At 46.4% G+C, this 14,475-nt stretch overlaps 1 protein-coding gene across 1 annotated transcript in view; it reads right to left on the reverse strand.

The window, feature by feature from the left end:
• Positions 1-646: 646 nt before the first annotated feature.
• Positions 647-14,475, reverse strand: part of cog2 (component of oligomeric golgi complex 2) — an 81,642-nt gene continuing 67,813 nt past the window's right edge. Inside the window, exons 12-17 of the mRNA XM_070884640.1 lie at positions 11,514-11,717; positions 10,145-10,217; positions 8,129-8,271; positions 6,406-6,545; positions 3,357-3,540; positions 647-1,455 (exon numbers count right to left, since the gene is read on the reverse strand). Coding sequence (XP_070740741.1) covers positions 1,354-1,455; positions 3,357-3,540; positions 6,406-6,545; positions 8,129-8,271; positions 10,145-10,217; positions 11,514-11,717 — 846 coding nt within the window. The 3' untranslated portion in view covers positions 647-1,353. The remainder of the gene's footprint in view (positions 1,456-3,356; positions 3,541-6,405; positions 6,546-8,128; positions 8,272-10,144; positions 10,218-11,513; positions 11,718-14,475) is intronic.

The following is a 14,475-nucleotide window of genomic DNA, read 5'->3' on the forward strand; positions in this document are numbered from 1 at the left end:
AAGGTTATTGACAAAAGAACCAAAGGCGACACGAGGAAAAACATTTTTACGCAGCAAGTGGTTAGGATCTGGAATGCACTCATGAAAGGGTGATGAAGGCAGACTCAATCACAGCTTTCGAAGGGGAGTTAGTTAAGTAGCTGAAGTGAAACAAATTGCAGGACTACGGGGAAAGGGTGGGGGAGTGGGACTAGCTGAATTGCTTTTTGCAGAGACACGATATGGGCTCGAGAGGTCAAATGGCCTTTTTCCATGCTGTTATCATCTATGATTCCATGAAATTCACACAAGCTGCATTTTTACACGGAGGTCAGAGGTTTATTACATAGAATGTACAGCACAGAAACAGGCCATTTGACCAACAGATCCGTGCCGGTGTTTATGTTCCACACCAGCCTCCTCATCTCACCCCATCAGCAAATCCTTCGATTCCTTTCTCTCTCATGTGTTTATCCAGCTTCCCCTTAAATGCATCAGTGCTATTCGCTTCAACCACTCCCTGTGGCAGCGAGTTCCACATTCTCACCGCTCTCTGGGTAAAGAGGTTTCTCCTGAATTAGAAACAGAGAAACATAGAGAATAGGTGCAGGAGGCCATTCAGCCCTTCTAGCCTGCACCGCCATTCAATGAGTTCATGGCTGAACAATGAGTTCTTCAATGGATTTATTTAAAAGTGAGAGTAAATCACTAACAGGAACACTTTACTTTACATTCCTCCCACCTCAAAAACAATAATAATCCACAGTTCTCTTCTGTTTGTAGCTTCAATTCCAACCACCACCAAGGAATGCGAAAATAAAATTGCACTTGTCCAACACAGCCATCGAATTCCAGCGTTCACAACACATTGTCCAGTTCTGCACTCAAAGATCGACAAAAACTATAAATCGGTTATCATCTAACAATCGTACACCGATATGCTTCAGAGATTTACAAGCTGGGATCCCCATTTTTTACAATCGTTTTATGATAACCAGGAACTTAGCATAGAAATAATTGCGGCACAGCGCGGCCCGGGGGGGCGTTCAGCATGGTACAGTCCGGGGGCGCTAATCGTGGTACAGTCTGGGGGCGCTAATCATGGTACAGTCCGGGGCGTTCAGCGTGGTACAGTCCGGGGGCGCTAATCGTGGTGCAGTCCGGGGGCGCTAATCGTGGTACAGTCCGGGGGCGCTAATCGTGGTACAGTCCGGGGGCGCTAATCGTGGTACAGTCCGGGGGCGCTAATCGTGGTACAGTCCGGGGCGTTAATCGCTATTGCGCTGGTAGCTGTGAAGAAACGTCTGTAGTAGAGTCCGGCCGTATAACGGAGGTGACTATATATGCCCATTGATATCTGGCTCCAGCAATGTCTCAGACGGGCTCCACTGTAGCCACAGCTTTCGCTGCCTGAGCTAGCTCCAGCAGAGCTGCAAACTGTGTGAAGGCCGACATCTGCAGGCCCAGCCTCTGGACCTGGGAAATAAACAGACAAATGTACCATCGATTACTCGGCTCCACAATCCATTTATTTACAACAGCAAGTTATCATTCAATTATCACTAGAACATCAGGAATGAGGGGGATTAGTTATGAAGAAAGCTTGAACAATTGAGGCTTTTCCACTGGAGAAAAAGTTAAGAGGGGACTGTAGAGAGTTTTCCACTGATTGGCAAATGGTTAAAGGGTCAGAGAGTGAGGAGAGTGGTCGAGCTGGGCCGATGATTTCCTGACTTCGCTTGTTTGAACAACTTTCGCTTCACCAAACCTTTGGCACAATTCCTGCTTCCAAAGATCTTTAAGTTATGGTTAGTGCTTCCGTTGTCTCCTCCCCAACTTTTAAAATCCAATCTTTCCTAGTTAACATCGAGTCTACAGTACAGAAACAGGCCATTTTGCCCAACAGCATATCCTTCTATTTCTTTCTCCCTCCTGGGTTTATCCAGCTTCCCCTTAAATGTATCTATACTCTATTCGCCTCAACCACTCCCTGTGGCAGCGAGTTCCACATTGGCGCCACTCTCTGGGTAAAGAAGTTCCTCCTGAATTCACTATTGGATTTATTAGTAACTATCTTATATTTATGGCCTCTAGTTTTTGGACTCTCCTACAAGTGGAGACATTTTCTTATGTCTATCCTATCAAATCCTTTCATTATCTTAAAAGACCTACATTACAACAGTGACTACACTTCAAAAGTACTATGTTGGCTATAAATGCTCTGGGATCTCCTGAGGTCGTAAAAGGCGCTATGTAAAGTCTATCTTTCATTCTTTCTATTTACCAGGTCACCCCTCAGTTTTTTTCTTTGAGAGAAAAGAGCCCCAGTTTGTTCAGTCTTCCCCGATGGGTATAACCTCTCAGTTCTGGTATATGCATTCGGAATCTTTTTTTACACCTTCTCGAGTAATAATAATATTTACATTTATATAGCGTCTTTCACGACCACCAGGCGTCCCAAAGTGCTTTACAGGCAATGGAGTGTACTTTTTGAAGTAGTTTAGTGTCTCTGTATCTTTTTGATATGAGACCAGAACTGTTCACAGTACTCCAAGTGTGATCTAACTAAGGTTCGATACAAGTTTAACATAACTTCCCTGCTTTCAATTCTATCCCTCTAGAAATGAACCCCCGTGCTTGGTTTTCTTTTTTTAAGTGCCCTTATTAACCTGTGTCACGACTTTTAATGATTTGTGTATCTGTACCCAGAGATCCCTTTGCTCCTTAGATGTGAGGATTATCCCCCAGGTGGAATGTAAAAGATTCACTATTTTAAAGAAGAGCAGAGTTCTCCCTGGAGTCGTGGACCCAATTATTTATCCCTCAACCAACATCACGAAAAAAAGATTATCCGGCCGTCAACACATTGCTGTTTGTGGGAGCTTGCTTGTGCGCATATTGGCTGCCGCGTTTCCCCACATTACAACAATGACTACACTCCAAAAGTACTTCATTGGCTGTAAAGTGCTTGGAGCATCTGGAGGTGAAAGTTGCTATAGAAATGCAAATTCTTTTTGCCTTTCTCTCTATCTTATTTAGACTCTCATTATCCAAGCAGTGTGCGGCCTCCTCATTCTTCCTGCCAAAATGCACTACCTCACATTTATCTATATTGAAAGTCATTTGCTAATTAAACGCCTATTCTGCAAGTTTAGTAATATCTTTCAGTATTATGTTGCAGTCCTCCTCTTTATTAACTACGCCCCAATATTTTTGTTGTTCGCCCATTTTGAAATTGTACTTCCGATTCCAGAGTCCAAATTGTTACTGTAAATTGTGAACAACAATGGTCTCAGCACCGATCCCGAAAGAACACCACTGCCCATCAGGCTGCTTTCCTTTAACCCTTCAGCCTGCATTAACCATCATCAACTTACTTGATCCCACAGGTATTCAACATCCAAAGCAAGTTGTAGCCTGATTTTGTTATCGTCACTGATGCCACTACTTGTGGCTCCCAGGTTGCTTACAGCTGCAGATTTCCGTGCTTGTTTCAGTCGCTTGAGACTCTCCTCCATCTTTTTAACTGAAGTCAGAACATCTGAAACCGTTTCGTAATACCTGGAAAGAGGAAGCAGCTGCCTGAGTTTATGTAAGTCACTGTGTCAGCGTGATGCCGTGCTGTCGAGTCCCTTCGACCAATCACATTTTATGAACCAGAGACCATTGTCGCTTCGACCAATCACTATTTTGAAAACCAGACACCATTGTCCCTTCGACCAATCACTATTTTGAAAACCAGACACCATTGTCCTTTCAGCCAATCACAATTTTGGGAACCAGAGACCATTGTCCCTTCGACCAATCACATTTTGGGAACCAGAGACCATTGTCCCTTCGACCAACCACAATTTTGGGAAATAGAGACCATTGTCACTTTGACCAATCATGACTTTGGGAACCAGGGACCACTGTCCTTCCGCCCAATCACGATTTGGGAACCAGACCATTGTCCTTCTGCCCAATCACGATTTTGGGAACTGGAGACCATTGTTCTTTCGGTCAATCACAATTTTGGGAACCAAAGATCAATGTCACTTTGACCAATCACTTATTTGTGAAGCAAGACTTCAGAAGAAGGGTGATGGGCATGCACACGGAAATGCTTGGTGCAATGGCAAGGTTGCCGACAGCCTCTTGGTCAGTGTCAATGTCCATCTGCAACATTGGTCGGGACTTTGTGCAGATCTTGGAGCCCATGATTTCCACTTATTGTCCCTTCGATCAAACACTACCCAAAGGACTGGCTACGTCTACTGGGGAAGAGGGGAAGGAGTAGAACTGGGCATCAGCAAAACTTCCTACACATCATTTCAAGCCAGTGCATTTTTCCACTCACAGGGAGAAGTGCCCAGAAGACTCGTTCCACTAGTTTAGCTATTTCCTGAGCAAACAAAAACATTCTTTTAATGTCTGAAGCATGTTGAGAGACTAGGGCTGGACCCCTAGTGCAACAACTTGCATTTGTATAGCACCTTTAACATAGTAAAATGTCCCAAGGTGCTTTACAGGAACGTAATCAGACAAGATTTGACACCAAGCCACATAAGGGGATATTAGAACATAAGAACATAAGAATTAGGAACAGTAGGAGGCCATCTAGCCCCTCGAGCCTGCTCCGCCATTCAACAAGATCATGGCTGATCTGGCCATGGACTCAGCTCCACTTACCCGCCCGCTCCCCGTAACCCTTAATTCCATTAGTTAAAAATCTATCTATCTGTGACTTGAATACATTCAATGAGCTAGCCTCAACTGCTTCCTTGGGCAGAGAATTCCACAGATTCACAACCCTCTGGGAGAAGAAATTCCTTCTCAACTCGGTTTTAAATTGGCTCCCCTGTATTTTGAGGCTGTGCCCCCTAGTTCCAGTCTCCCCGACCAGTGGAAACAACCTCTCTGCCTCTATCTTGTCCATCCCTTTGCTTCTGTCTCTATTTTGTTTCCCTCTGTCTCCCTGCATTGGTTCTCATCCCCCTGCCATATTAGTTTAACTCCTTCCCAACAGCACTAGCAAACACTCCCCCCTGGGACACTGGTTCCAGTCCTGCCTAGGGGCAGACCATCCGGTTTGTACTGGTCCCACCTCCCCCAGAACCGGTTCCAATGCCCCAGGAATTTGAATCCCTCCCTGCTGCACCACTGCTCAAGCCACGTATTCATCTGTGCTATCCTACGATTCCTACTCTGACTAGCACGTGGCACTGGTAGCAATCCCGAGATTACTACTTTTGAGGTCCTACTTTTTAATTTAGCTCCTAGCTCCTTAAATTCGTCTCATAGGACCTCATCCCTTTTTTTTTTAAACCTATGTCGTTGGTACCAATGTGCACCAGGACAACTGGCTGTTCTCCCTCCCTTTTCAGAATGTCCTGCACCCGCTCCGAGACATCCTTGACCCTTGCACCAGGGAGGCAACATACCATCCTGGAGTCTTGGTTGCGGCCGCAGAAACGCCTATCTATTCCCCTTACAATTGAATCCCCTATCACTATCGCTCTCCCACTCTTTTTCCTGCCCTCCTATGCAACAGAGCCAGCCACGGTGCCATGAACTTGGCTGCTGCTGCCCTCCCCTGATGAGTCATCCCCCTCAACAGTACTCAAAGCAGTGTATCATTAGAACAGGTGATCGGTCAAAGAACTAGCTTTTACAGAGCATCTTAAGAGGAGGAGAGAGAGAGAGATGGAAAGACGGAGAGGTTTAGGGAGGGAATTCCAGAGCTTAGAGCCTCGGCAGCTGATGGCACAGCCAATGGTGGAGCGATGAAAATCAGGGATGTGAAAAGGACAGAATTGGAGTGGTGCACTGATCTCAGACTAAAGCTGGAGGAGATTAGAGAGATAGGGAAGGGCGAAGCTATGAAAACAAGGATGAGAATTTGAAAATCGAGGCAATGCCAGCCGGACTAGGAGTCAATGTAGGTCAGCGAGCACATGGGTGATGGGTGAATGGGACTTGGTGCGAGTTAAGATACGGGCAATGTAATAATGAGCAGTTAATCTGTTTTAGGAATGTTGGTTGAGGGATAAATATTGTCCAGGACACTGGGGAGAACTCCCCTGCTCTTACACAGCACCTTAGCACATTTCTCGAGAAATATTTCAAACGACCGCACATGCAAGGAATGACTATGTAGTGCTGTGGCTGTTGTTGATATAGGAAAGGTGGAGCCATTTTGCACACAATAAGTGTCCACAAACAGTAATTAAATGTAACACCAGGAAACACCACTGGCTCTTCTTCAGGTAGTGACATGGGCTCTTTAATATCCACCCGAATATTCAGAGCAGGAACATCTCCTACACTTCCAACAGTGTAGGACTCCCTCAGTACTGCATCTTGCAAGAATCAGAATGGTTAGATGAAAAATATTATATGGGAGAATATGAGGACCACATAGGAGATTACTCAGTGACTGCTTACCTTTCAGAGCTAATTCGAACAGCACCCGACAACCACTCCTGTATCCTGTTTTCTTTCACAACACTGCTGTATTCACTTTGAAGGTGGTGCAAGGGTTTCAAAGCATTCTCGACATACAAGGAAGCCTTGGTAGGGACCTCCTGACAAAAATAAAATACAATAAAGCATCTTAAGATGGATGCTAAAAGTCCAGGATGAACAAGATGCGATTTTATCCCACGGCAATGCGAGGTAGTGGGGTTTCAGGTAGCAATGGGATAACCAGATAATCTGCTTTTAAGTGATGTTGATTGAAGGATATAGGCCAGGAAACAGGAGAACTCCTTTGCGTTTCTTCGAAATGACGCTGTAGGATCTGTTATGTCCAACTGAGAGAGCGGACGGTTTAACGTCTCATTGGTCCCTCAGCACTGCACTGGGAGTGTCAGCCTAGATTTTTGTGCTAACGTCGCTGGAGTGGGATTGAACCCACAACCTTCTGACTCAGAGACAAGAGTGCTACCCCATTGAGCCACAGCTAACACCTAAACAGTCATCACAGGCGGTCCCTCGAACGAGGATGTCTTGCTTCCACGAGTTCACATGTGTTTCGATGAAGGACCTGATGTTCCAGGCCTGAACTCCAATTGAGGAGGTGGAAGATGCCTGTGCGCGGATTTTTTTTTTTTAACGTGTGGTGACCGTTGCACACCAGCCACCACACGGGTTCGACAGAGCTCGGCCTTTATCTAGTGGCAAGGATTAACCAAGGCGACTGGAGACCTGCTCTGTACCTAAACAGTAGAACGTATACAGTAACATCCCCAACACTAACTTTAGGTTCCCTGATCACCTTCCTCCTTTCCAGTGCAGATCCCACATCTCACTACTCTTCACTTTCTCTGACTAAACCAATTTCATCTTTACTCCTATTCGGTATTTCCAGCCCTGTGGGCTACTCCTGTGCAGTATGGTGCCAAAAACTACTGACCACCAATTACACAGCACTCAGTGTCTACTCGAACATGTGTCCAAAATGACCTCACTCCATAAATGCTGTATTGTCTCTTGATCGTTCACATAAGGGGCCGCCCATTTAAAACTGAAATGAGGAGAAATTTCTTCTCAGAGGGTTGTAAATCTGTGGAATTTGCTGCCTCAGAGAGCTGTGGAAGCTGGCACATTGAATAAATGTAAGACAGAAATAGACAGTTTCTTAAACGATAAGGGGATAAGGGGTTATGGGGAGTGGGCGGGGAAGTGGAGCCGAGTCCTTGATCAGATCAGCCATGATCTTATTGAATGGCGGAGCAGGCTCGAGGGGCCATGTGGCCAACTCCTGCTCCTATTTCTTATGTTCTTATTTCTCTAAGTGTTCTATTATTCCATCCTTCTTCCAAGATGCCCTCTAATGTTTTACTAATTTCTGGTTCCCAAGATTGTCTTTTCCCCCTTTTAAAAAAAAAATACATGTTAGCATTACATTTGCTCTTTTGCAATCCTCAGGCACTGGCCCAACAAATCCTTAAAAACACCTTATTTGGCATGATTTTGGGATATTTCGTGTTAATGGTTTGCGGCTAAAGAACCATACAGCACAGCAGAAGACCATGTGGCCCATTGTGCCTGTGCTGGAATCGTCCTTTGCATTATAATATTCATCGGTTAATGTTTACTTTTCTACGAACAGTAATCGGAACAAAGAGGAGGAGGAGGAGAAGCTGAAACAACACTAAGGACTCGCCTTGTTAGTCCTCCGATAGAGTCTGGGCACTTCCGAAGCATTTTTAAGATAACTGAAACAGGCTTCACTCAGTTCCTCGACAATTCTGTCACTTAATGCAGGTCGACTGCTCACCACTGAAGTCCGAGAGTCTGTCAGTGCTTCTGTTGAGGGGAGAAACAGTAACTAGAAATTATACATCAACAGCACAGTCAGGGAATGAACAATTAGCGTGGATTTCTTTTAAAATAATTAATTTTATTCTCTTTCCTCCACACGATGGTTTTACAATGTAGTGAAAATGAATGTGGTGCACCGTTTCAGTCTGTGAGCAAGCCATCGGGCGTGGTGGGTTTCCTGTGTGTTGTATTTGAGACAAGAGTGGAAGGGATATGGCGGGTGGGGAACGAGGTTTAAGGAAGCGCTTAGTGGTGGAGAAATGGAATGTAGGATTGGCGTCCCTCCCGTCAGGATGATCCCGGGATTGGCATATAATCTAGGCTGACACTTCAGTGCAGGACTGAGGGAGCGCTGCATTGTTGCAGGTGCCATTTTTCAGGTACGACATGAAACCGTGGCCCCATCCATCAGTTTCAATGCTTCAGCTGTGTGTTAAAGATCCCATGGCACGATTTGAACAGGAGCAGGGAGATCTCCCACTCACCTGGCCACCATTCCTTCCTCAATCAAAAAAAACAATGAGCCGCTCTCATTCATCTCCATGTTTTCCGTGAGATATGGCTATGGAAATGATTGCCACATTTGCCCACATAAGTCACCTCAGTGAAGTGTTTTGAAATGCTTAAGAGTCATAATAAAGGTGCTACAGGCAACTCTCGATTATCCGTACACGGATCTAACGGAGAATCCGCTGTAAAGGCGTTTTTAAAAACTGTCGCACACGTGAATATCTCGATCACCTCAAGTGTTAATCACACATAAATTGACTCAGGCGTGCAGTCCTTTCTCACTTCGCAACTGACACAGGCATTAAATAACTCATGTGAAAAGTTCCATCACTTCAACTAGCAAGCACACATAAATTGAAGCAGGTGAATCCATTGTCATGTATTTTATTACGTTCACGCTATGACAACACGAACTAAGTCTTCATGGTTGGTTCCATCACCGTCAAATTTCAGCTCCGAGACGTGCACTCGCCCGAGCGGCAAAATAGTTTACCCGGAATGGCCCAATCCCCGAGGGACCCGGATAATCGAGAGTTGCCTGTATATATAAATCCAAGTCTTTCTTTTATCAATACTTGGGAAGAGCACAGGTTTTCACAAAGTGATCCATCAAGTACAGTCAGGTCAGCTCTGAGCCAGAAGGTTGTGGGTTCAAGTCCCACTCCAGGGACTTAAGCGCATATTCTCGGCTGACACCCCAGTGCAGTGCTGAGGGAGTGCTGCACTGTCGGAGGCGCTGTTAAACAGAGGCCCCGTCTGCCCCCTCAGGTGGACGTCGAAGATTCCATGGCACTATTTCAAATAAGAGCAGGGGAGTTATCCCCAGCGTCCGATCCAAGTATTTATCCCTCAACCAACATCACTCAAAACAGATATGATCATCATACTGCTGTTTATGGGACCTTAACTGCCACGTTTCCTGCATTACATTACAACAGTGACTACACTTCAAAAGTACTTCATTGGCTGTAAAGCACTTTGGGATGTCCTGCGGTCGTGAAAGACGTGATATAAATGTATTTATTCCTTTTATAGTTAGAAGCATGGTTTGAACTTTCCTTAACCGAGAGCAAAAGAGATCTGAAATTCTGTTTGTCATTCACTCACTTTCTGATATTTAGTTAAACTCCCCAATAGCCAGAGATTCCTCAACCGACAGCAAGCGGGGGAGGCAGAAACTTACACACACAAAGATCCCACGCCCATCACCCAACCCGACAGACCCTGAAATCCCCAGAACTAACTTTCCACGCTGGAGAATCTCCAACATACCACACAGCATGGAGCAGCTTCAAACCAGGAAAACAACATTTCACAAAGTGGGCTCGAGCTTTTTATTGCATCTTACCTGAAATGAGAGAGAAATTCTCAAACCCAATGCGCTCCATTCTTGGTTTAATTAGCTCCAAAAGCTCAGGAAGCTGCAAAAGAGGAGGTTTGAGGATTAAGGAGAATATTGTTTTTTGTGACAGTTCTCTCCCCTTTTACCCGCTGAAAGTACTGACTCTTGCTGGGATACAGTGCCCACAGCCTTCTGAGGCCCAACAATACACTGATCCACTGACCATTCCTCATGCGTCAAGTCTAGAGAGCAAAGGTCGGAATGTCACTCGACCATGAGAGGCATCGCAAGTAAGTGCACATTCAGTAATGCAATCAGGCATGAGAACTGTGGCTCATTGTTTCCCCATTCTTGGCCAAGGGCACTAAGGGCGTCTTGTGACAGGATGACCAGTACCATTTATCATCACCATCAGAGCAGGCCAGGGAGCGGAAGGAATAGTGTGGCGGCCTGGCCCATACCACTCCAGGGAGCAGCACGTGCTGGAGCAGGAGAGCAACGGCAGTGAAGAGAGACGTCACCAAGATCCAGGTCGGTGATTGGAGCGTGGGCAGGTACAGCAGGAGCGGCGAGGTCAGGGTGAAAGAGCGGCGAGAGATTGTAGAGGGACCTGATCGGGGCCCAGGAGAGGCGTGAGTTCAGGGCCCAGAAGAGCCGAGGGCCCAGGGGCAGCACAGGCCAGCCCACACTGAGATATGTGTGTGCACTAGGCCCGTGCAGCATAGCTGGTCTCCAGTCATCTCGGTTAACCCTTGCCACTGGACCAAGACCTAGCTCTGTGTGCAACAGCCACCACACATTAAAAAAATCCACACAGACATCTTCCACCCTTGAAGATTTAGTTTGGGATCAGGAATTTTAGGTCCTTCATTGAAACACCCGTGAACTTTTTGACGTGGAAGCAAGACATCCTCGATTTGAGGGGCTGCCTATGATGATGATAACCATTTTTATCCTCTAGGCCACTGGAGTAGCTTTAATAATTGTACATCATGATATATGTGAATAAATATGGGATACAGATCCAACAGTACCAAATAGAAGACAGCGAGTTGGAGTCACGTGCTGAGCTTACTGTCCTGGTATGGTGAATTTACCAAGTTCAGGACATGGGTTAGATGCAACGCTATGAGGACACCTTGGGGAACTGGGGAACCTGAGGTAAGTCAGGGACCAATTCATCCCATTATTGATGAGATGAGAACGGAGACTAGAGCATTCTCATTCCTTAGCTGTAACAAGCAACCTGTAAAGGTGAAACACACACACACCCATCGATTCGAATGCTGAAAAGCTGGTGTTTTTAGATTTGTACCAGATATTGAAACACACGTTCCTCTATTAATCTAGCCTTAAAAAAGAAATCAACTCTAACCTGTTCCTGGACCATATCTAGATCAGCAGCAACATACACGAGTTGGTTAACGGATAGAGGCGGTACAGCTTTCACATCTGCAGTCAGCACAGTTCCCTGTTCCTCGTTATTTCCATTTGTAGAGGACACCGTGCTGTTGCTGTTGGCAGCCAATGGTTTTATCCCAGGGTGAGTAAGGTCCTTGCTTGGTGATGCAATTTTCAACTGTAAAAGGAAAAAAGATAAGTGACCAAACACAGATCCAGCCACTGTTTTTGTTCCACAATTCAGTGCTACATTATCAGAGAATCTTACAACACAGGAGGTGGCCATTTGGCCCATCGTACTCTTTGAAAGAATTATCCAATTAGTCCCACTCTCCCACACTTTCCTCACAACCCTGCAAATGTTATCTTTTCAAGTATTTATCCAATTCTCTTTTGAAAGTTACTATTGAATCTGCTTCCACCACCCTTTCAGGCAGTGCATTCCAGATCACAACAACTCACTGTGTAAAAAATAATAAGTCTCCCCTCCCTCTGGCTCTTAGAGTGTGTGTGTGTGTGTGTGTGTGTGTGTGTGTGTGTGTGTGTGTGTGTGTGTGTGTGTGTGTGTGAGGGGGTGGGGAGTTGGATGGGGTAGAGTGTGTGTGTGTGAGGGGGTGGGGAGTTGGATGGGGTACAGTGTGTGTGTGTGAGGGGGTGGGGAGTTGGATGGGGTACAGTGTGTGTGAGGGGGTGGGGAGTTGGATGGGGTACAGCGTGTGTGAGGGGGTGGGGAGTTGGATGGGGTACAGTGTGTGTTTGAGAGGGTGGGGAGTTGGATGGGGTACAGTGTGTGTGAGGGTGGGGAGTTGGATGGGATACAGTGTGTGTGTGAGGGGGGTGGGGAGTTGGATGGGGCAGTGTGTGTGTGAGGGTGGGGTACAGTGTGTGAGAGGGGGGGTGGGGGTTGGATGGGAATATAGGAACAGGAGGAGGCCATTCAGCCCTTCGAGCCAGTACCACAATTCAATCAGGTTTTTAGCATTGTTCCCTTCAAGCTGCAAGGCAATGCAGAATTCCGGAGGTCCCAGACAGGAAGTAGGCTTTCAAAGGGGTCGCGCGGCCCCCAAAAAATTACAGGGAACAATGTTCATTACCCAACAAAAATCTGTCGATTCTGGTCTTGGAAGTTACAAATGACTCCCAGCAGCCACAATCTTTTGGGGAGGTACAGAATTCTGCTAACATTTGGAGTTCCCTCCTAAATGGCCCAGCTCTGATGTTAAGATTATGTCTCCTTGTTCTCGATTTGCCCCCTCAGAGGAAATAGTTACTCTGTATATATCCTATTGTATCCATTTAACATATTAAACACCTCGATCAGTTCAGATTGGTTGGAGGAACAGTTTCAGCAATGGCACTAGGCTTAGAGAAATGTATTAATTTCTCAGTAACTGCGATATACAGACAGATTAAAGTCTCCTATAATGTGTTAGAGGGAGGTGTGAGTGACCCTATAGTGTGTTACTGTGGGAGGTGTGTGTGTGACCCTATAGTGTGTTACTGTGGGAGGTGTGTGTGTGACCCTATAGTGTGTTACTGTGGGAGGTGTGTGTGTGACCCTATAGTGTGTTACTGTGGGAGGTGCGAGTGACCCTATAGTGTGTTACTGTGGGAGGTACGAGTGGCCCTACAGTGTGTTACTGTGGGAGGTGTGAGTGACCCTATAGTGTGTTACTGAGGGAGGTATGAGTGACCCTATAGTGTGTTACTGAGGGAGGTGTGTGTGACCCTATAGTGTGTTACTGAGGGAGGTGTGAGTGACCCTATAGTGTGTTACTGGGGGAGGTGAGAGTGACCCTATAGTGTGTTACTGTGGGAATTGTGAGTGACCCTATTGTATGTTACTGAGGGAGGTGTGAATGACCCTATAGTGTGTTACTGAGGGAGGTGTGAGTGACCCTATAGTGTGTTACTGAGGGAGGTGTGAGTGACCCTATAGTGTGTTACTGAGGGAGGTGTGAGTGACCCTATAGTGTGTTACTGAGGGAGGTGTGAGTGATGCTATAGTGTGTTAACTGTGTTGTGTTTGTTTTGGGTGGAGGTTGGGTTCCTGCTGTGTTCAGGTGTGGAACTGCACTGTACAAATATTTGTCAGTAAACATTAGCTGTGCCCAGTGACTAAGCCTGAGATTGGTACATGCTTGTTTGCCAGGGTGAGTGTTTGCCTTGAATAAGGAGCTACACTGCGAAAACCACAATCACAGGACAGAGAGTGGAGAGCTCCAGTTCAAACAATTTTAGTCTTTAATGAAGGACAGAGGGGCATACTACAAACTTTAGTTAATTATTCTAATAACTAGAGGCATGGCAGGGCAGCTCAGTCCCGTGGAGTGCACATCCTGTGCCGTGTGGGAAGTCCTGGACACTTCGTGTAGCCTGGACGACCACATGTGCGGGAAGTGTTACCAGCTACAGCAACTCGAGCTCTGGGTTTTGGAGCTCGAGCGGCGGCTGGAGTCACTGCGCGAGGCTGAGAACGTCGTGGATAGCACGTTGCTAGAGGTGGCCACCCTGCAGCTTAAGAGTGTGCAGGCAGAGAGGGAATGGGTGACTGACTGAAGAGGAGGACTAGGCAGATAGTGCAGGAGTTCCCCGAGTGCATCTCGCTCTCCAACCAGTGGAGTGCAGCCAGAGCCAAGTCCACGGCTGGCTCAGCTGCACAGGGTGGGGGGTGGGGGGAGGAAGAAGAGTGGAAGAGCAACAGTGGTGGGGGATTCGATAGTTTGGGGAGCAGACAGGCGTTTCTGCAGCCGCAGACGTGACTGCAGGATGGTATATTGCCTCCTGGTGCCAGAGTTAAGGATGTCACCGAGCGGCTGCAGGGCATTCTGGGGGAAGAGGGTGAACAGCCAGAGATTGTGGTCCATATCAGTACAAATAACATAGGTAGAAAGAGGGATTAGGTCCTACAGGCAAAGTTTAGGGAGCTAGGAGAT

This window comes from Pristiophorus japonicus, chromosome 7, assembly GCF_044704955.1.
Source record: "Pristiophorus japonicus isolate sPriJap1 chromosome 7, sPriJap1.hap1, whole genome shotgun sequence".
Classification (NCBI taxonomy): Eukaryota; Metazoa; Chordata; class Chondrichthyes; family Pristiophoridae; genus Pristiophorus; species Pristiophorus japonicus.